The 22,830-nt window shown below is 45.7% G+C and overlaps 2 protein-coding genes across 2 annotated transcripts in view; both read right to left on the reverse strand.

Moving 5' to 3' along the window:
• Positions 1 to 34: 34 nt before the first annotated feature.
• Positions 35 to 17,305, reverse strand: cilp2 (cartilage intermediate layer protein 2). Its single transcript, XM_084011628.1, has 10 exons — positions 17,098 to 17,305; positions 9,639 to 9,710; positions 8,855 to 9,124; positions 8,560 to 8,742; positions 7,921 to 8,076; positions 7,533 to 7,850; positions 6,972 to 7,080; positions 6,403 to 6,560; positions 2,391 to 4,811; positions 35 to 2,308 (listed from the first exon to the last, which is right to left on the reverse strand). Exons 1-9 carry the CDS (start codon positions 17,159 to 17,161, stop codon positions 2,401 to 2,403), a joined length of 3,741 nt encoding a protein of 1,246 aa, XP_083867754.1. The 5' UTR covers positions 17,162 to 17,305; the 3' UTR covers positions 35 to 2,308; positions 2,391 to 2,400.
• Positions 17,306 to 19,581: 2,276 nt separating this feature from the next.
• The window catches only part of yjefn3 (YjeF N-terminal domain containing 3), a 39,493-nt gene continuing 36,244 nt past the window's right edge, over positions 19,582 to 22,830 (reverse strand). Inside the window, exons 4-6 of the mRNA XM_084010966.1 lie at positions 21,717 to 21,830; positions 20,564 to 20,714; positions 19,582 to 20,320 (exon numbers count right to left, since the gene is read on the reverse strand). Of these exons, the coding sequence (XP_083867092.1) occupies positions 20,124 to 20,320; positions 20,564 to 20,714; positions 21,717 to 21,830 (462 nt within the window). The 3' untranslated portion in view covers positions 19,582 to 20,123. The remainder of the gene's footprint in view (positions 20,321 to 20,563; positions 20,715 to 21,716; positions 21,831 to 22,830) is intronic.

Raw genomic sequence — 22,830 nt, forward strand, 5'->3', positions numbered from 1 at the left:
ACTATTCTGTCTTTTTTTTGTCTGCTGGGGTTGATGTTTGTTTTCATCTGGGGATCTGAACTGTCGGGGTCGCCCCGCAGGCCTGTGATTGGAGGTCACTCATAATGGCGAAGGTATCACATGTTGTCACCCCTCATTACTCCGGCTTTTTTCTTGAGCGTGTTAATCATAGCACACAGGGTGACAAGAGTCGAAGGCAACTTTTCCTTACATGTGTGGTCGGAGCTTAGCCGTGTGACCTCGTTAGCTAGCTAGTGTTGGTGACTCATTATTTTGCAAGAGATTTACACAAAACAGAACGATACAACAGGAAGAGGAAATGCACCTTTAACCTGCAAAATTATTCTTTAAAAGTGACAAACATACGTGACGCTGGAAGGGGAGGGACTTCGCCTCTATAGCAACTTTTTGTGCAAATCGAACCACACACACGTTGCTCATTGGGAATTAAATGTCGCCGGGCTTAAATGTAGTTTGTACAGCGCGCTGGATGGTTAATGTTTGACCATAATCCTCTGGGGCCCAGCATGTTGTTGATGACCCGACTTCATCCTTTGTATCCTGCAAAGTACCTTGTTGACTGTTAAAGTCAGGGTCAAACGGTTTTAATGGTTCTCCAGAGAATATGGAACTTATTTTTCTCATTAACAGCGGGCGTGTATGTGTTTGTAAGCCTCTCCTCGGTTCCTCCACTTTGCACTACATGATTTTGGATTAGTTCAGCTTGAAGACGTCTCCCACGGGTCTGCAAGGTCCCGTTGCGCAGATAAATAAGTTTGGCTGCTTTTATCAGAGGAAGTTTCTTCCCACAACCAACGGCAATTAAAAAGCCCAATATTTGTTATCCTAGTTTAATACTCAATACACTAATCAGACATGCTTTGAATGGACAAAAATGAGAGGATTTATAAAAACACGGCCAGTAAAATCACACGTGTCACTTTTTAATTATTCCTCTTGGTGTGAGAATCATACAGCAGGTTTTTGCTAATGAAGAGACGGCCCCGCGGAGAGTTTTAACTCCCTCTAACAAGATTGCTCGGTGAAGTTGAAAAGATTACTGTGGTGTACAAATTAAAAAAAATAAAATCAACTGAGTCATGCAGCAAAGTATGAAAAGGTTAATAGACTCTGAGGCAGTTCAGAGAGTTGAAGAATGATTACATAGCGGTTAAATTATTCGCTTCAAGCGAGTCCTGCAGCGAGGTCTCGTACAAACACCTTAACCACACGTGCTTCATTCACCAGCAGCACTTTATGGACCGTAATAGTTGGTTAGATGCTGATCTTTAAGAATTCTTAAGTTAAATTATAGATATTGCACTTCAAGATACAAAAAAGGCAGCTCACAAGCACATTACCCAACGACAACAAGAACATAAAAACAATCCCGACCCTGAATGAGTCTCTGTGATGGTTTTCTGAGGAAGTGAGATATTTGGGAACATTTGCTTATTAAGTAACACTTATCTTCGGTGATACTAATTTGGGATGTGCAGAGGACGAAAAGGAAATGATGTCATCCCTCTCAAATCAACTATCCTGCTTTTAGACCTGCCTGTGAGACCCTTGCTTGTCTTGGCGGGGGACTTGGTCTTGCACATAAGTAGGTGTGAAAGGACGTTTGGCTGAATCACAGCTGGCAATGTGGCATGCTAATGAATATCCTTAAGAAGCATGACTGAAAACATCCTCTGTTCCCTGGGTGGCACGCCTTCACCACGCTGCAGGAGTCTCTTTTGGAACACAGACTTCATCCCAGCTTTGTGGAAGTAAAAAAGGCCTCGATGTCTGCTGCAGACGTGGACCTCAACGTGGTTTCTTTCTGCCTCTTGACGAAAACCTTCTTTGAAAAGCAATTATGAAGTGTCTGGGGTCTGGCGTAGTCTTTACAGTTACTAAATGTTTGGTTTCAATTCATGTTGACAGATGTTAGAGAAAAAAGAAAAAAAAAGCACCGTGGGGGAAGTGGAATGCCACAAATTATACAGATGAAAGTACATTCTCAAATGTCATTTTAGTCTATTCATACATAAAATTAGACCAAGGCTAATTAAGTAAACGCCAGTCACCGCACTACACATAGTCAAATGATGCATGTCTTTTAGGAGGGGAGGAAGAAATGAATATACCGAGCCCTTCAAGTAAGTCTAATGAATATCTTCAACCACTCGTTCATTTTTTTGCTGAATTGCTGTCCGCCTCTGTTTTGTGGTTTCCATAGTCAAAAGGGAGTTCATACTCATCAACAGACGGGCAACGTTTACTTCCTTGATTTGATGACGTCATATCAGTCTTAATGGAAGACCTGGAAATGGAAGGAAAAGAGAATTTAATTGATGACTGTGAATGCAAAGACACCTGGGATGATCTCATTTCAACCTCCCCACCTTGGAGCGCCTACTGCCGTTGCTGCGTGCGCATGGACACCCTCCTCCTGCTTGTGGAGGTGACTCTGCGACTCTGGGTCCTGCCCTGCTGCTCCGCAGGATAGGCCACCATCTGGGTGGATAACCTCTGCACCTGCAGACCGTCCGACTCCCTCATGCTCCTCGCCATCTGGGCCAGAGTCTGAGCCGGGTTGGTCTGCAGACGTTGGAAAAGGCTCTCTCTGTTGATTTTCCTCTCCGGACAGGTGAAGGTCAACGCCACGCCAGAGTCCGTCTTCATCTCCCTGGAGAAACCGTCCGAGGTGCCGTCGAAGCAGCGGCCGATAGCGATCTCCTTGGCCACCCTGGGGTTCTGGTCTGTGACCGTGTAGATGCCGTAGTTGTGTCCCAAAGGATCAACGGGGGCCAGCATGGTGAAGCCATGGGACTCGTTGTTTTGAGCGACTGGTGGGTGTTTGAGGAGATACTCTTGGAGGAGACCGTTGGTGCCGGTCCTGCGACAGTTCCCCTGTGGAAGGACCGATATGAGGGACCGGTCAACCTCGGCCTGATCAAACAACATGCCGCTGCATTTGAACTCCACGCAGGCCGCCGAGGTGTTGGCTTCTCGCATGTCCCGGGTGCTGCGGATGTCTCTTATGCCGTAGAATTTGCCTTTCGTACGTCGGTGTGTTCCTCCCAGATTCCTCGACCTGACCATCACTTCCTTCTGTCCGTGGATCTTGACCTTAATGAAGCATGCTCTGAACTCCTGAGGATTCGGCCACCAGGAGAGGTAGTCTCCAGTCCAGGTCGTCAAATCATTCTCCTCGAAGGGAACAACGTTGTATTCATACTTGTCCTTCTCCACTCGGAAGAATCTGAAATGATTTGCGTCGATGGGGGCATTTTCACAACCTATTAAATTCTGATACGGGTATATTGGCCCATTGGTCTCATCAAGATTATTTTGGTTAGGCTTTGCCAAGTTGATTTGGAAGGCTGTTTTCTTCAGAGCCGGATCATTGTGGTCTGAGCGCTGGTAGTCTATTTTATCTAGATACGGCTGAGACACTCCAATGATGTTTGGATTCATCTTGGGGGAGGAGGGAGCTGCCTCCAGTTCTTCCCCGCCCATCATTGCTGTGACGTAGGCTGTGTAAGCGTCAGGCATCTGGGCGTCGCAGAAAGCCGGTAAACAGGCCCCGTTGGGTCCGGTGATAACACTGTCAAAACGGCCCCATGCCCGAGGATTAGAGGAAAATCCAGGTTTTGGTTCCAAATTGATTAAGCTGATAACAACACCCTCCAGCTGTTCACTAGGTAGGAACTTGTCACTCATGTAGGCGCGGACTTTGACGTAGCAGCGTCTGTTTTCGGGCACGTCCAGATTGAAGAGCCTACGTTCTCTGATCTCCATGTTCCCGATGAGGAAGGTGCGTTCCTCTCGTTTGCTCCGCCCACCCGCGTTCGTGGTCGTATAGGAAAAGTCACTCTCCTCCTCCCAGACTCCCGTGTCTGGGTTCATAGACCACAGCTTCATTTTGGGAATGTGCTCTGGCATTTTGACATGCTGCGCGTCGAGAAGCACCTGAACAGGTCCGGCCCCGAGCACCTCCTTGTTGGCCTCATCTCTGAAGTCCACAGAGAACATGCCGTAGGTCCTCAAGGGGAGCATGTCACCCTCATCGTCCACAAAGTTGAGATCGCCGGGTGATGCGGCTGCCGTGGTGAGATTTCTTGGGTCGATGAAGGTGACGCTGGCTTTCACGGTTCCCTCATAGATTTCCCCGTTGTCCTTGTGGAAAGAGTTGGGAGGAATAACCAAAAGACCGATGGGGTCTTCCCCTTCAACATCCCCAAGGTTAATAGAGTTGGTCTCTCCTGCATTGATATCAATTGGCGTCTTCTTTCTCATCACCTTCACATCATGGTAGATGGACCCACCTTTCTTATCAAGGATGAACACCTTCGGCGTGTCGAGAAACTTCTCAGTGGGGTCAACAAAATTCACCACTAACCTCTGCGTGTCGTGACTGATTTGCAATGTGAAGCCCCCTTGGTATCCGGTGGTGCCAACCCTCTCTTTGCCAATGTAGATGTGCCCAAAACGCAGCGGCTCATCACTGTCCGCTGTGACCACTCTGCCCCGAACCAGCAGAGTGGGCTGCAAACACTTCTGACAGCCGCACTGCTTCACGGCCCGGATCGGGAGTTTGTAGCTCCCGCAGTCGATGATTCGACTTTCCAGATTTTGCGCACCGCAGCAGAAGTCCGCTCCATCTCTGCAGCGCATGTCGAAGTCTAAGGATCCGGCACATTTGTTGTGAGGGCAGCGGCCGGCGTTGTAGTGCATGGAGTCGGTCCCGGGTTGAACGCAGTCTATCGGCAGTCTGATGAGGTGCGCCTCGGGGGTGGAATTACACGCTGGCTTTCCTTGCGCTGCGAATAGGACGATAAAATACATTAGTGGGGTGTTGACATGAAGACATGAAAAGAAAAATGAGTCATCTGATACACATAAAACATGAAAGGCTTTTTCTTAGTTTCTAAGAAAGACTTGAAGACAGAACAGTTCCACATCTTGAAAGCCTGTCAAATCGTTAGATTTGAATTACAAAGAAATGGGGTACGGCATAATTGTATATCACTGCATGAGTGGAACAGGGCACACATACAGTGAATAAATATGAACTTGCCAACAGAGTATTTCAAAGCCATTTCTGCCTTCTTTCACACATGGATGCAAACTCACACATAATTTATTCACACACACATGCGTCTGCATGGCCTGAGAGTGAGTCGTGAGTAGCCAAGTTGGACGGTGAAACGTGGATTAAAGAGTAATTAGACATGGAGTTGAAGAGAACATTTATTTACCAACGATCCAGAATCGAGCTGGAAATAGAGTTAGGTTTCAGCCAGACATTGGCAGAATAATCAACGTGCATGATATCATGGAGCGACCCTGTTCAGCTCTTAATCTAAGTCGATGATTGCAGACACATGGAGCAGCGTATGAAATGCCATTCACTGTACTGCTGATGACTTTACCAACGGGCCTTTGGCTTTACTTTCATGATACATTATGACACTTGCAGTCATTTGTGTGATTATGGTTAAAACATCTTTATGGGAAATCACCTTAACTTCTGCATGCTGTTAAATGTGAGAAGAATTGCTGCATTTAAGGAGGAAAGTATGTTTTCGTCCTGTCGTGTGCCGGCTGTTCTGGAGGGATTGTGTTGACGGGGTTTTACAGTTTCCAGATCATCTCTCACAATGAGGCATCCAGCTTGGGACACTGTGGCTTCAACTAATGTCAACATAATAAAAATGTACTCCTCCAAGCGCAGCCAGCTTGTACGAGCCTTTCCTATTTTCTAGCCTGTAATGTAGTTTTTCCAAAGACAAGACAGACAGGCCATTAACTCCCCCCCCCCCCCCCCCTCCCTGAAGTTGAAGACACTGTGCTTTTGTTTGAATCCTCTTTATGCGTGGTCATGGCTCATGGATCACTCGATTGGATCTTGCCGTTGACATTCCACTCCAAGTGTACACAAGCTCTCAGGCCGCTGCTCTTTATCCAGTTAATAAACTGTGGTTGTTTGATTTTTTAAAATGTTGTCAGTTTAACTGTGAATATGAGTTGAACGTTGACCAAAGCCATCATCGTTAAATGCACTGGGATAGCGGCCATCCTGAGCTATGATCCCAGAGTGCCACTATCATCACACTCAATCATTTTCCCTCCAGGATGATGATGATAAATTACAGGTCACGTCACTGTGCCACTGACTAAAACGGGAGGTTTTCTGTTGTTTTGAGATTGTGAGAACAAAAGGATTTGTAATTTCTCCACAACTTTTCAGCATTCACTCGCACTAATGTGTGTCATTAAAGCTTCCTTCAAACCGGCAGATTAAAGTGGTAAATACTGGCCTACGGACAGTGTCTTTTTAATATGACGGGGTTTCTACAAAAGTGGAAGCATCCAAACGACTGAAGTTTAGGGGTGAAAGGCGATACATACGGATCACAGTGAGGAGGGCTGGAGAGGACTTGATGCTGCCTGCAGAGCTGCTGGTCTTGCAGTAGTACTGCCCTGACTGCTCCGGCTTCAGGCTCCACAGTACGAGGTCCTCTTCATACTTGAACACCTTCCTGTCCAGCAGATTCCCATTGTGGTACCTTCAAAATATACACAGAATGAAGACAATTACTATTTACCAAACTGCTGCTGGTGGCTGAAACGTTGTGAAACGATCATAAACGTACAACTTGATGCCATGAGTAGCTCTTTGCCACTTTAAATGTGTCAAACTGCATCTGTGAGCCCATTGGCTTGGTTTCCAACTGTTTTGGTTCAGTCTCACAGCTCTCATCAGCATGTGGTTTTTCAGATGGTTTGGGCTAAAAAGGCTCAGATAAACCTACTGTGAGCTGCCTGCCCAGGACCAAACAGCACTAAGTGCTGGACATAAGGGAGTCATAAGCAGCTAAAGAAGACATTCATCTCAGGGCCAGATGAAGGCCAAAACACATACTTGATGAATCCAACGTGATCGTTTCTGTGATTAATAAGGCTACATTTCCTCTCACCAGTAGTATTTGTCAGGTGCTGGTGATCCGGTTGCCTTGCAGCAAAACATCACCCGTCCTCCCTCATAACGCACTTTGTCCTCCGGGTGCTTCACAATGTATGGCTTTTCTGTGGAAGTGGGAAGGAGCAGACCCTCAAGACTTTCCTCACACTGTTTTGAATATTGCCACAGAGTTTTGAGAGCTCATAAAACTCAGTCAAACATTCAACTTTATCCTCGCATCGGTCCCCGTGATCATGAAATATGATTGTTGGGGGAATTACTCTTTCAAAAGCAGCACTGGTCTATTTTTATTTGGTCTCCATGCAGCAGAGCGAGTAACTACTCCAGACAATGTAAAGCCTGACACGAGCCAGACTGTTTGTTTTGTAGCTTTGACAATTTCCTGTTTTCTGAGGTCTGAGACTATGATTGGAGGTTTTACTGGCTCTGTGGAATGATAATAATGAAAATCAGGAAACTGTTTCCTTTAATAAGTGGAAATAAATGAAATAGCCAACAATATCTCAATACTAAATTCTACTTTTTGTTGTTAATAATATGTTTTTTGAGCACTCACCAGCTGATTGGAGGACAGCCCGTACCCAGGATGAGCCGGTGCCGTTGCTGGAGGTGGAGACTGTGATCGGGGCAAACTTCTCCTTCCTGATGGAGATCAAGGTGGAGCCGGAGGAGCAGATCCCTGTGATCCTGAACTGACCTTTGGCGTCTGTAAGGGCACGGATGGCCTTGGGCTGGCTGTCCAGCGCCACCCAGGCTCCCGCCACCGGGACGCCGGTCACGCCGTGGACCTCTCCGTGCAGCACGTGGTCGTCGCACGCACACCGGCTGCAGTCCTCGCTGGGGCGGCCCTCGGAGCACACCAGCTGACATTTGGCTGCCGTAAAGAAAGACGTGACATGAGCATAAACATCCATATGAAGAACGATATCACACCTCCAACACACCTGGACATGGACTCTTCCCACACTTCTGTACTTCAACAGGCCGGCCAGCACACTGAAGCGTCTCCGAGGTCCTTGAACAGGTCCTCCTCCTGACCCTGCGACCTCCACCGCAGGTCACCGAACACGTCCCCCACCGACCCCACGGACCCCACTGGGCTGATCACACAGTGAGACAGGAAATACATGGGACTTTATTTTCCATTCAAACTTAACACAGTGGTCTAATGAGAGCTGCTAACTCCCTTTTGCATATGACAATAATTACTAGCTATTAAATGGTGCATTAAATACAGTATTGTGGGCATAAACAGTATGAGAACGCTGATTCAGAAGACGGCTGATTACAAGCAGCTCAATCAAGAAAACTCTTGAAAAGCTCTCTTGTGGCTGAAACCTTACAGCAGAGTCAACACTAAAACTCAAGTTTATGATATCACAATCTGGAACAACTATAGAGGAAATGTATTCCAGTTTAAATACAAATAAGGATATTTTATAGGGATTAACATTCTACACTACATCTCTTTCTAGCTATACAAAGCAATATGGTATTAAAAATCTCACTTCCTGTTATTTCACAAACGATTCCATCTCATTGTATAATTTAAATTAGGTTCAGGTAAATGTTGTGACTCTCACCGGTACAAGGAGGGTTGGAGCACTCCCTCCTTTCTGAATGGTGGCCCTGGCAGGCTGGCACCAGCAGGAGAGGCATGGGCTGGGTGTTGACACATTTCCTCTGGCGGACCTGGATGCCGACGTCGTCACACACCGTGGTGGAACAGGGCTCCCAGTCATTCCAGTTAGTCCAGTAGCTCTGCACTAAACACACATCGGGGACCAGAAACATCCTGAGCAACGCTCTTTGAGGACCAGGAAATATTTCATAATGGGTGACTCCTCCATGTGTAGTGATGCGTGTCGTCGGAGCTACCTGGAGGACACTGAAAGCGGACGTGATAGTTGGAGCAGACACGACCCTGTGGCTGCTCCCTGTTGATGCACCAGAAGCCCTTCTCCAGACTGGAGTGGACCACTTCCCCGGTCTCCGACGCTGCCACCCAGTCTGTGGTGCGAGCCTCCATGGCCGAAGGCCGAGCACAAATCCTCTCCCTGTAATAAAAACGGATGGCCTCCAGGCGCTCGTAGTCTCCGTTCCCTCCAGGATGGTCGATGTTGAACCAGGACGTCCACTCGGTCACGCCTGGATGCAGATGGAGGGGAGACATGGATGGAAAGCAAAAGAATGGAGGGTTAGTCAGACAGACAGATCGAGGGTGGGTGGATGGAGCTGGTTTTACATGAAGGGGAGACGTGGGTCAGAACCAAACGTTCAAAAGGAGGTCTGCTACCGCCATTAGAACTGACTTAATACACCCCAGGGAGCTTTGCATTGTCAAGGTTATTTCCAAACTGGCTCCACTCCGAGGAATATTGTCTCATGTTTTCTTCTGTTCTGAAACCTGAGCAACTCCTCAGGGAGTAATATGAGAAGAGTGCTTTAGCAACAAGCCGATTATTTGTTTTGTTCACCAAGCAATGTGTTACGCTGATGAAGTTATCTGGTGATGGCCAATAACCCGGACCAATATCCCCACTCTGTTTCTCCAATAAGAAATGGATGTTAAATCATGAAAAGAGCCACATGGACAGCTGATGATGTTGAGATCCAGAGGTTTGTTGTGTTTAGAGGACCAGTGTACTGCCGACTGACTCACCTGTTGTCTGTGGGTCAGTGAACCCGTTGAGGGCCACCCTCCTGCTCCGGTCCGATTGGCTCCTGGTCCTCACTGTAATACATGCCATGTTGTTTCATCTTTAAAAAACAAAGGTTCATTTGCTCCCATAAAAAAGCAGAAACTCAACCTTAAGATAACCTTTAATAAAAGGTTATCAGGCGTAAACAACACATGATCATTAGTTAAATAACTGAGTTTTCTGATTTCAACTTATTTCAACTTAAGATAATTCCATCTACATTCATACCAACTGCCATTTCAGGCTAAGTGGACTAATTAATTGTTCTGTAATTAAGTTTCTTGAACTTCACACTTAATTAACTTGCAACTCATCTGTTAAAAAATACATTTATTTGAACAACATTGCACAAAGTTTAACAGCCCTCATGCTGATAATGAAGAGGTGGATACTGAAGGATGAAAGCTGTGAACATGTGGAAGAAGCAAAGCTCAAAACCACTTGCAGGTAAACAGATATTGTTGAAGTGAAAAAAACAACAACATCCATCTTTGTTTTAAAAAGGTTCACAGCTGGTCTCGTCTACTGCTTCCACAAACATGGTGACGGTTGAGCCAACAGCTCAGAGCTCACAACAAACACCAGCAGTGCAAACAACAACAGCAGCAGCAAGCCAGGTCATGACCTCTCTCTGAGGTCATGACCCACAATCATATCCTCTTCTACCAAAGTCCAACAAGCTCCGCCTTCATGATGACATCAGGGTTTCACCACAAACCTACAACATTCACAGATTTAATCCTAAATTACATTTAGATCATTCCTATAAGCAACGTGCTATAAAGTCGTGGTCAAAATATACACACTCAAATAATTCTGTAAAGAGTTCAAATTGAGTCATAATTCAGAGTAAAAAAAGAAAAACATTCATTAATACTCGCTGCATTATCATAATGCTCTTTTTACCCATCAGTGGTGCGTTCAAAGACAAACACCTGTGGTATGGAAACGTTTAATTCAGGCACGCTGAAAGCGAACACCAGTGAATCCAGTCTGATTATCAACGTGTAATACATTCCTACATCCAGGTGATTATCTCATTAGTGTCCTCTGAAGAAGCAGCTCATTGTGGATCTTTGAATCACTAAACATGGCAGTGCTTTCCCCTCCTGCTCTACGTTTAATGATTCATTTTCCAACTTTGTTTTGTGTGTTTTCAAAAACGTCACTTGTTTGCTTAACATTTCATCTTCCAGTTTCACTTGGGCTGCTTGGAAAAAAAAATAAATGTCATGGTCCGTGACGGAAACAAAAAGCAGCTTGTGCAGCCTCGGTGAGTGTGTGTGTGTGTGTGTGTGTGTGTGTGTGTGTGTGTGTGTGTGTGTGTGTGTGTGTGTGTGTGTGTGCATAATATGTGCAAGCACTTAGCACTTTGGGAGACAGCGCTGAGTTTACGAGCAGAGACTGCAGTGGCCAGTATCGATCCCAGTCCCCACTGGTTTTTACGGCTCACTCCAAGGCTTTATGTCGTGCCAGCACATTTCTTTTCAACCCTGCTGATCGATTTAGCAAAGCTCAACGGAACAAAGACCCACTGTATGTTTAGGGTAACACAGACAAATCAGTTGACCCTCATAGTTGTTTATTTATGCCCCTGCCTTTAAAATAAACACAACATTAATACGTTTCCATATCGGCATTGACTCTCTGATACACTGGAGTAGCTGCATAAACAGAAGCAAATGCTTCCACACTGATCTGCTGGGCAGATGTGAGTCTGCATGCATTAGGAAATCAAATCAAATAGTTTCCCACCGTCTTCTTTGTGTCTATCCTGATTACTTTATGACTGTTTATATATATATATACATATATATATATATATATATATATATATATATATATATATATATATATATATATATATATATATATATATATGTGTGTGTGTGTGTGCGTGTGTGTTTGCTCAAAAACAACAACTTTTCTTTGAGAAAGCTGAGGGAACTCCATCAACAAATTATTTTGACCCTTCCCCGCTGTAAAGTGCATCCATGTATTTCCAAAAAATATCCCACTCTTGTTAAATAACATCTTGTTTTCGCTTGCACAAATAAAAACAAAGCCAAATTCATAGTCGCCCATGAGTCTCCCGATTATCATTTCAAGATGTCTGACAACGGAGACAAAAATAAACTTTTCTCGCGTTTTATGAAGCGATTCAAGTCAAAAGTGGGAAATCCAGAAATTGGGGTGGTGAGCTCAGTTAGGGCCGGTATGAACTGGCCCGGGTCCCGTGGCAGACTCACAGAGCTTATTGTGCTTTTGAGTGGCGTGTTAACACCTTATGAATTTTAAAAGCTGGGAGATTTTATCAGGGCACCGTTTCACACGGCTGGTATGCAAAGGGAATGTTGTCTCATCAAGAAGCTAGTTTAATGTGCTCTGTGTGGGTTTGGTTGCATTCTGTAAGACATTTTTTACTTTTTACAGCTACCGAGAAGAAGTCAAATCTATTTTAAGGTGCTTTGGTAAATGTTCGGTGGGTTTTATAAACACTTTCAGCAAGGGCCTCGAAACAACCAGCCTTCGGTCAACAAGATGATGAACTTTAACCCGTGCTGGTGATTGTTCCCCGTTTCTAACCGTGAAACAGCATCAGGGTTGTGTTTCAGAGCATGACCGTGCTCGTTCCCTTACCTTAACCGTGTGTTTATTACTGTCACCATGATGACGAAGCTCCCCTGACCTTCACAAACCTCAACCATGATCTTTCCCCTAAAACTAACCAAATTCTTTTTTTGCTCCTATCCTCAACCACCAGATCATTAAATGCTCACATGTGTCCTTCTAGTAGACAGAAGCCAACGACTTATTTAGTCTCTTAATTTGGAGGACTTGTTGGAAAATGAGGTCAGGTTGGGGGACCTTCGCCATCGTGGTCACAATAATAAGCCAGTTGGGTCTCAGACTCCCAGGGTGTCAAATACCAAACGTTCGGCCAGCGGTCCTGGAGTCTTGATGCTGACGCACAAGGCACCTTTTAACGTTTTTGTTCTTTGTATGAGATGAGCCAGCCTTTCAAGTACACTGTAAACCTGCCCGTATGGCTGTTAGACACAGAGCAACCGACGTAGAGAGAGAAGTGTGCAGGACTTTTACCAAGAAGTCCAAGTTTAAGTCCCGAGTGAAACCAGTAACCATGCGTTGCAACGTTAACCCGACAGTTTCACAACTCTAACCACGAGCTTCAACGCTAACCACAACCGTTTCACAACGTTAACCACAACCGTTTCACAACGTTAACCACGCGCTACAACGCTAACCACAACCGTTTCACAACGTTAACCACAACTGTTTCACAACGCTAACCACAACTGTTCCACAATGTTAACCACGCGCTACAACGCTAACCACAACTGTTCCACAATGTTAACCACGCACTACAACGCTAAGCACAACTGTTTCACAACGTTAACCACATGCTTCAACGCTAACCACAACCGTTTCACAATGTTAACCACGCACTACAACGCTAAGCACAACTGTTTCACAACTCTTTTGTCTTGTCGTTGCTGCTTCGGCCCCTAGGGGGCTTTGTCTCTTGAATGTAAAACGTGTTGGGCACTTGCAGTATAAGTGGGTTCGGGTTGTGCTTCGCTCACACAAACGTCTCTAAGATTTGGACTTTTCACAGCTAATGTAGCGGAATGCACAAACACATGTATCACTTTTCTCTCCCGGTTTCACCTTTGACATGAATCCTGCCATGTGACGGTTTTTAAACCTCAGCCGGCATCCCCGTGACCCTCGTAAACCAGGCAACAAGACACATTATAGTGGCAGAGCTGCACCTGTGGGCGGGTTAGCATCTCGGTTGCATTTAGCCTCATGGGAAGCACCTGAATGCTTGACCATATCAGCAACATGTCTCAAAGATAGTTTAGTGTATTACTTTGCATCCCACGAGGCAGTCATTGTCATCTCTACTCTCTCTTTTGCGACAACTGCAAATCTTATTTTAGAGGACTATCTTTGGATTTAAAGATTTAGGTCACATGGTTTGTTCTGAAACACAGCTGCTGTATTTATAGAGCCAGCCAGGCTACATGAAGGCAAATCCCCAACTATTAATCACTAGTGTCTCTCCCTGCTTCACTTCCCAACCCAGAAAAAACCTCTCTGCCAACCGCTCCTCAAATATACTGCTGTCGACAATCCTCAGACAAACAAATTCATAAACATGTTTCACCGACTTGGTTAGGGTTAGCAAATATAGGTTCATCGTTCATGGCAACAACGTAGCGCAACAATGTAGCACAACAACGTAGCACAACAGCGTAGCGCAACAACCTAGCACAACAACATAGCGCAACAACATAGCGCAACAACGTAGCGCAACAACGTGGCGCAACAACGTGGCGCAACAACGTAGCGCAACAGCGTAGCGCAACAGCGTAGCACAACAACGTAGCACAACAGCGTAGCACAACAACATAGCGCAACAATGCAGCGCAACAACGTAGCGCAACAGCATAATGCAACAAGGTAACTCAAAAACTACCCATTTCAGACAAACGTAACAATGTTAGCTAACAAGCGTAAAGTCAACTCTTTCTTCTTTTAGGTTTCTCACAGGACATGAACAGCAGTCTCCTGGGTGAAAGTTTTATTATTTACCAATCCACCAGAACTTTTGTGCTCATTAATCTCGTTATTGTACCGTGTAATGTTCAATAACGGTCGCTGGTTGTGCCATGTCACTTGTTCTGCCCGAGTGCACCTTCAACATATTCACGGTTTGCAGAATTGTACAACACCAGCACTTTTTCCATGGCGACTCGGTTGCCCTTTCTGAGTGAGAGCTTTCTGCCAGAATCTAATAAAAAAGCTGTTGAAGAGAATAAGTTGCACCCAGAATGGTTTTCAGGCAGATTAGAGCAGCACGGCTGTGCCAGATGTACGTTGGCAGAGTGTCAGGGTTTCAATAGGAAGTGTGGGTCCTGTTTATCATGTATATATATATATATACACACACACACACACACACACACACATGCCAGATGAGAGGGAGAATATTTGAAAACACCATGTCTCCCCTCTTCACGGTACGTACATTAGAGAACCAGGTTTCACGGAATTCCTTGATTAAAACAGCGTCCTTTCAAGTGTGTGTGTGTGTGTGTGTGTGTGTGTGTGTGGGCCTGTGTATGTGATGATCTCTTTGCCATGTCATATGGAAGCTGTTTATGTGTTTGGCTGGATCCTGAGGTGTGTGTGGCTGCAGACGAGTCTGTTTTTTCTCTCTGCATCTATGTCTCTCCTTACCTTCGTGTTTTCAAAAATCAAAGTGTAATTTCTCAAACATCTGTGGCTTATTAAAATCTGTAACCCCCCAACATCAACTAATGATGCAAATCAACCGCATGATTTAAGGATTTCCAAAAAGGTACGGCTTTGTGCTCTCGAGCACTTTCTCCCCGATGCTATTAAAAACACGACTGGGCAGCGTTGGGTTATTTACGCATTCAAAAAAATTGTCCTCGCATGAACCTCTGCACCTGTGCACAGGTACGGAGCCAGGAGCTGGAAATAACTCAAATGAAAGCAGCTGATTAGTCCTGCAATAAATAATATTTTGGCACAGCCACACACAAGCATGTACTCATGAATAGGAGAAAAGAAAGGGTTGTTATTACTGGGAATTTGTGGCTTTTACTTTGATCCACTGTAATCCCCGTCTCAGTCATTAAAGTCAGCTGGCCAGACGGCTGTGTGTTTGGAGCAGACAGTGGTCAGCATCTGGAGAACTGACTCACGACGGCCCTCCAGCTGCTGCTCGCATATACACTACCTAGCTTTGGCCATTAGTCCCACAAGAGAAGAAGAAGGCGACAAGCTCCGGTTAAAGCCCAGAGTGGCATTCAGCAACAGCTGCTGCCTCCAAATAGGTGAGCAGCTCGTAAATCTGGGAGGTGTATGGAGACAGTGTCAGAGGGTTTGATAGAGGAGGAGAACAGAGAGAAATAGGTGGGGAAAGTATTCACGAGGAAATTCCTGAGGGAGATAGATTAGAAATAAAAGAGGACCAGATGAAGACAAATGGACGGATGGAGACATTACTTTAGGGCTGGACTGAATGCAGGTCCTTTTATATTCAGTCTTCTCAGAGTGGAGCGGGTCTCCCTGTTGCCAAGGTGACCAGGTTTAGATCCTGATGGACCGCTGGCTGTCTGGCTGAGTACGAAACCATCTTACTGCAAGATGTGGACGCAGCGATTAAGGAGCGTGGCGAGTGTAAACTTTTACAATCCGTTTTAAGGCCAGCATTCACTCCGGCAAGAGTTGTTGGGAGTCACCATTCATATGTCTACCTTCTTCCTTCTTCCCTCAAACCGCCTTTTGATATATTCATCAGCAAAATGGCACAAAGCCACGGCCAGACGTTTACGGCTCCGAGGCCTCCGAGTCCAACGTGAGACTGCGGAGAGCTCCCTTTAATGGGGAGCAGCTGCATGTGGACAGAAAGTGACAGCTTCGGAACAACAAAGTGCCGTGTCATTCAGGAAGAGTGGGAAGCCTTCAAAGGGTGATCATTGGGGGGGTTGTTATCTGGAAGACAGTTAGCCACAGGCTAAGCTGTGAATTAAAACCATAAAGTACGAGGGCTGCGTTGAAGCCCTGCTGACTGACTGTGGGGCTACTGTGCTGCCGGCTGTCAACAAGAAGACAACGTCTCCCACCACAACTTTTTAATCACCTTTACGGTCATCAAGAGCTTTTATCTAAACCAAACCACAGGGACCTCCTCCTCCTCCTCCTCCTCCTCCTCCTCTATCACCACGTGTGGTTGATTAGCCCGGTGGTGAGATGTGCTTGTTATTTAACAATAGAGACGAAGAACTACTGAGGCGGTCTATAAAATAACACACACAGGCTCAGCCAGTAACACACCCTTATCACTATGAGCTCACCGCCCAGTCCTCCTGCTCCGGCATCCTCAGAGAGATGCCGTCAACTTAGAAAACTCTACGCTTCATTATGTCAGTGAGCATGTGTGTGTGAGCAGCCGCACACACTGGCCCTCTGTGCTCAGTGATTTACTAAAACAGAGATGGAAAAAAAATACATACACATATATATATATATAGATATATGTATATATATATACATATATATATATATACACACACATACACACATATATATACACACATACATCATTTTTATTTTAAATATATATTTTTTTAATATTCAAAATTAATATATGTATGTATATAAATATATATAAATATATTTGACTAAAAATGACAACAGAGGTGGAAAAAATACATTTTATACATATATATATAAAATGTATTTTTTGGTATAATTCTGCTGGATTCTCTACATTTACAGTCCTTTTCTTGTGAGTGTGTTGCCTGGCCTGGATTCTTTGCTAACAGCATGAACAAAGTTGAATGTGCAGTCTTCACCTACCTTGGCCCAGAGCCACTGAAGCCAGGACGGACAGCAGGAGTGGCACCTTATTTAATTCCAACATGGCACCAACACCTTTCACTCACAGACGCTTGGTTCTTCTCTCGGATCCTCTGCAGGACTCACACGCAGTAAAAAGAAAAGATCGGGCCGCGGCGGTCAGGTGTGAGTGATGCTGGCGCTGAAGCAGAGCGAGCCTCTGCTCTTCCTCCCGTCACTTTACTTGCTGAGTTGGAGACAGGAGCTCCAGGGTTTTTAAAAGAAGGGGGCATCGGGAGTGCACACCAATCCAGCCCCTCTCTGCTCACCATTGGCCAGTGAAATGTAACATCTGGGTCCCCCATATCATCTTCCAAAAAAAGAAAAGGTGAAGGTATGGTGGGGGTAGAGAGAGAGAGACTCAGGGAGAGAGGGAGGGAGTGTGAGGGGTTGTTACTGAAAGGTGATTTCCTGTTCATCAGAGCCAGAACTCATAACTTTGGACTATTTGCAACAATATTTTCATATTTCTTTGATGTGTAATCCCCTTTGGCTGCAGCGTGGTTGTCTTTATCCACACAGCAGGTGTGTGTGTGTGTGTGTGTGTGTGTGTGTGTGTGTGTGTGTGTGTGTGTGTGTGTGCATACAGAGCAGCTTACTTACTGTATTATTCACCATCTTTACTGTTGATTCTGTGTTAAAGAAGAGAAGCAGCACTATTTAAAGTGCCATGTCCTTCATTGCCCCCCCTTCCTATCTGTCTCTGCAGCAGACACAGGACAGTGCCAGATGCTGCTCTGCCTCTGGTTCGTCTTCTGGTTCAGTTTTGTAACTTTCTAACAGTCCCTGATTGCGGGGCGATGCACTGCCAAAGAGTGGAAGTGGCGTCATATGGCATGCCATTCAGGAAAACCTCCTCCGAACGCAGACACGAGAGGTGCGTATGAGCTGCAATGTACTCGGGCTCCTTTGCATTATGTAAAATGTTGGATTATAGTGACGACGCTTGTAGAAGAAACCAGTGGAGATTAAATAATGAAATGTTTCAAATAAGTGCAAAAGTGAAATATTCTCCTCCACAAAGATGTTTTGTGTGTTGTACAACACATAAACAAGTGTCGCTGTCAGTTCTGAGCCTTCGATGCGACGGCCACCGACGACTCCGAAGCTCGTTACTCAAACGGCCGCGGTGAAAAGCGCAGACGACAGCGCGGTGACAAGTCCTCGTTTCCTGACGGGGGATTGGACGGCCATGAAAGACGGGACCGCTGAGCGCTCAACATATTTCTGCAACCCTCGTCAGTTTGCCTCTGACAGATTTAATACCGGATCGACATTCCTTTTCACTGACTTTCTACACCCACTCGCACATGTGCATTAGTGCATTAGTATTCAGAAGAAGCTCCTAAAACTCTGTACAAATACACATGACCTCATCCATAAACAGCACAGCAGCCTCGGCTGCGTCATTCTCATTGAAGCCCACGGCCCTGAGCGCCATAATGAGCAGCCTTCCTCTACAGCTGATTACGGCCCAGTCACACCTGTTTATGGCTTTCATTACCAAATCAAACCCAGTTGGGAAACCAATAAACAGAAGTTAACAGCATGCGCTCACCAAAGCAGCACTAATCGCACGTGCAATGTGATCTCATCCCCCGCTCCTCATATTTTGCCTTTTCGCCGGGTTTCCCGACGCCAGCGGTCCTCGAGTCGCTGACACGGAGACGTGGGATTAGCACGAAACACGGTTAGGTTGGCAGCCACGAAGATAAAATGGTTTGGGTTGAAATACCTGTCATGTTATGCAACTTAAACTTCGGACGTAACGCCACACGACTCAGTGACGTCGTGTAAAAACGGTTCAAACATGTGACACTAACCCCGGTGACCTCAGTAAAAGTTATTTTTAACACTCCTTTATGTCCAATGCTGCAAGCGTAAGTAATAATGACGTGGATCGGTGTGGCGACGGTTCAGCCTCTAGAGTCCGTTTTCAACGCGTCGAGGTAGCGTGTTAATAACGCTCGTTAAATCCGCCTTCGCAGGAAGTTAGCTCGAGGCAACATTAGCACTTCGCTAGGTTCAGGAGTTCTAGAGTGTGGTTGACGTTGAGTCACGTGAGCAGCGGCTCAGGTAACAGAATGTTGTTTGACGCTCCCCAGCCCCCCACCAGCCTAATTAAGACTCTCAGGCACTTTACACTAAGACTCCGCACCCACCAGCCAGGTTGGTATCTGGGGCAAGACTTCCTTTTTTTCCATCCGCTGTTTATTGCTGAGCAGGTAGCCAAGAGTGGCTGTTACTGGTCTTCCTGTGGAGGCTGGACATTTGGTTGCTGAGAGCAGAGTCGTGTGCAAGAAAACCAAGAACAACAACAACAACAGCAACAAGGTCCATGAAAACCACAACATGGGTCTGTGATTCTTGTCATTGTTATTATGAACAATGACACTGCAAAAAATCAATCCTTTAAGATGTTTTTTTTTATTTTTTTTATTGGACAACAAGAGCTGTCTGGGACTTCTGTAGCAGTTCACGGAGTAACTGAAACAAAAAGCAATGCAGACGTGCAGGTTGACCAAACAAACCGTAACACATTTAACACAAAGTTCTAAATGGCCAACTCAGCAGCAGCACACCTCAGTAGAAAGGTCAAGATAAGACATAAAAGCATCAGAACATGGGATTAAAAAAAAACATTCCAGTGATTGACGTCATAGAAAATTCATCTTTCTTTTGCTGACTGCGGGAAAAGAAGCTTCTGTCTTTTGCTAAGTAATCAGAAAACAGTCTAATGCTACAGCTTTTACAAGTAGACCGGCACAAAAAACTTATGCCATCTCCCTAAAAAGACTCAAACCACAGCTTCTAAATATGATCCTTCTACGTTTAGCTCGACAGCACATGAGGCTAACGTGTAGCCGGATCGACACAACCGAGCTGTTAACATTGAAATCACATGACCAATCTATAAAATACAAAACAAGAGAAGGGATCAGCTGGACGCTTGTTTTTGTAAAATGAGGAGTGGTCCCTCTTGTGTGTTACAACTCTATGAGACAGTCTGTGCCGGGGTAGTCTGGGAGGTTGAGCTCGTATTTCTTCTGGATGTCGTAAGGCAGGAAGCGTCCGGCCAAGAAATGCTTCCCCGAGAAACTCACGGCACACTTCTTGGGTGCCGTGAGCGAGATGAGGACTTCTGGGCTGATGCCATCCTGACTGGGTTCTTCTACGTCCCAGCCTGAGGAAGACAGAAAGGAGGTTGGGGAGGAATTCAAGGACCATTATCTGCACTCAGCAGCTCATGTATTTTGGGGTGTGATGAGCTCACACTGAGCTGACTGGCCTCAGATTTATCCTCCACATGTGCCTCCAGACTTGGAAAACTCCTCCCTGGGAGCCAAGGCTCCTCGGGAGCTGCTCGGAGGCTCTTTTATCAAGTGGTGCTTCTGAGGGTCCGGCCTGATCTCTGCAGTATGCTCACCTGAGGGCACGTCCACACTGGCGATGGGGATCTTGACTTGCTTCAGGGTGACCAGGATGCCAGGGTAGGGCTCCTTGATGTTGGCGCAGTCGGCATCTGGGCCGAGCATGGCATCGATCACGAGGTTGTAGGCGTCGTTGATGAGCTGCACCTGAACAGCACAGGGACGATCGGGGGTTGAGAGATGACGTACAGCGTAGGAAATAGGGATGCGATGACCAATCAGCTGACCCGAAGTACATTCTATACACTTAATCGCTGTCTTGCCGAGTGTTACATGAGAAGAGAACATGAAGTCTCATACGTAAGGGTCCGTTGGAGCTACAGTCTGCATCGGATTAGCTTCATTTAGCATAAAATGTCTTTATTTGTGTTCACGACTGGATCACTTCTGACAAAGAATAAAGGAATGAACATTGGAAAAGGAAATTAACTGCAGCTACCATGAGATGATCAGACCTGCAGGACAAAACGCCAACGGAAGTCCAGTCGACTGCACCAGTAGGCGAGCCGAGATGGAAGCTAAGCTACGCTAGCTAGGACTCCATTACCCAGCCTGCTACTGACTCTGATAGTCACAGGAAAATGAGATGGATGAAACAAGACTCCAGGCTAACTCAGAGACCTGATCCGTGGTGGGATCCCGGATCAGAGACCTGATCCGTGGTGGGATCCCGGATCAAGCCGTATGTTTTTCTGCTCAGAAAACGGTTTTTGTTGCTGCTGTTTACATTTATTATCTTGTTTTTTCTGGAGCAAATGGGCTACGACTGCATTTCCTCACGCATCCCGGTGTTGCACAATGAAAGTCAATGATGCTTGAATCCTTTGATTGTGTTAGCCTTGGACAGAGCCGGCTAACAGTTTCCCATCGTTCTCAGTCTTCGTTTCCCATAGTTAACCAACTCGACTGCATCCAAACACCATGTGGAGTCACGGAGGTTACAAAGGAATTACAGCGCATCGTTTTCATAAGTACAAACAGTGGATGAGAAGAGTTCAACTCTTTAACTCTCTCTAAAGATCTAAAATGTTGAACATTCTTTTGTCAAAGCAATTTTCACTGCTGCAAATACTTTAAAATCAAATGATAGTTTTCAATATGTCAATCAAACTTTACAGCCAGCAGCAACACTGTTAAACCTCTGCTGACCTCTGTGGGGAGATAGGAGAGGAAGGGGATGTCCATCTTCTCACACTGGACTGTGAAGTCCTGGTGGAGACTCTGAGAGGAGCGCTTCGGGTGGTAGATGGTGGGCTCGTATTCCTGCGTGAGATGAGGAAAAACAACAGAGAAGAGGTGTGAGCACAAAGGAGGGAAGAAACGCACATAAACAGACATTATTACAAACATGATGTGACACGACGGCCTGTGGTTACGGCCGACGGTGACGTGATGAAAATGTGTCTGATACATTTGCCTTTCAGTTCACGACAAGTGAAAATACCGTTGACCAGCGGTCAGGAGCTGTGGTTTTGGACAGTCTGGCTCCTGAATGAATACTTCCCCTATAAACCAGAAGCTGAGAGGAGTAGAAATCCAGACACCCGCAGTCTGAAAGATCTGTGATGCTCAGCAGGAAGCACCTGTGACCCCCGACCTTTACACCGTCACAAAGATAAATCCTAAAACTGTCATGTAAGAAGTCCTCCTTTTCTCAATAACACGGTCCTTGATGAATATCTACATGTGACCTTTAAAAAAGGGCCGTGTTTCTACTCATTTGAAGGAAGCTTTTCTAATGGGATACTTCAAAATCTGTGAATGGAAATGTGGCTAGTTACACCAAATGATATACACCATGCAGACAGTGTTAGCTGTATTTGTCTGGGCTCATAAATATCCATCCACCCAATACAGTGGAGGTGCTCACACATTTAAAACCTATAGTAGTAGTATTCTAGATAATCCACAGAAAACACAGGATGCCATGATGTTTCTACTCTAGCGCCACCACATGGTTCATGATTGTGGGTTTTGACACATGAAGTTGTATGAATTAATAAATGAACAGAAGAGCTGAGGAAGCGATCCGTCAGCTCAGACAGGCTGCTGCTTCCTTGGGGATCCTAAACCAATCAGACAGACGCAGCCACTCGTCACCTGACGTCATCAATGCAACCCACTGCATCCCTGGAGGGGAGCCGGTGGCCTTTGACCTCATCAGCGGTTTCACCATCTAATCGTGCGAAACTAAGGAAAGGCCCCGAAAATGACTGTCAGTGTCACCGAGCGTGAGCAGAAATGAGGCGTGACACAGAAACAA

Source organism: Eutrigla gurnardus, assembly GCF_963514095.1.
Source record: "Eutrigla gurnardus genome assembly, chromosome: 6".
Taxonomy (NCBI): domain Eukaryota; kingdom Metazoa; phylum Chordata; class Actinopteri; order Perciformes; family Triglidae; genus Eutrigla; species Eutrigla gurnardus.

What these genes read in the sequence shown, in the direction of transcription:
- cilp2 (XM_084011628.1), bottom strand. Translation starts at nt 17,161, where the DNA reads ATGTTGGAATTAAATAAGGTGCCACTCCTGCTGTCCGTCCTGGCTTCA. An exon ending in CCGCTTTCAGTGTCCTCCAG is followed by an intron (nt 8,743 to 8,854) that starts GTAGCTCCGACG and finishes ATGTGTGTTTAG; the next exon opens with TGCAGAGCTACTGGACTAAC. An exon ending in AGCCCTCCTCACTGTGATCC is followed by an intron (nt 4,812 to 6,402) that starts GTATGTATCGCC and finishes TCCTATTCGCAG; the next exon opens with CGCAAGGAAAGCCAGCGTGT.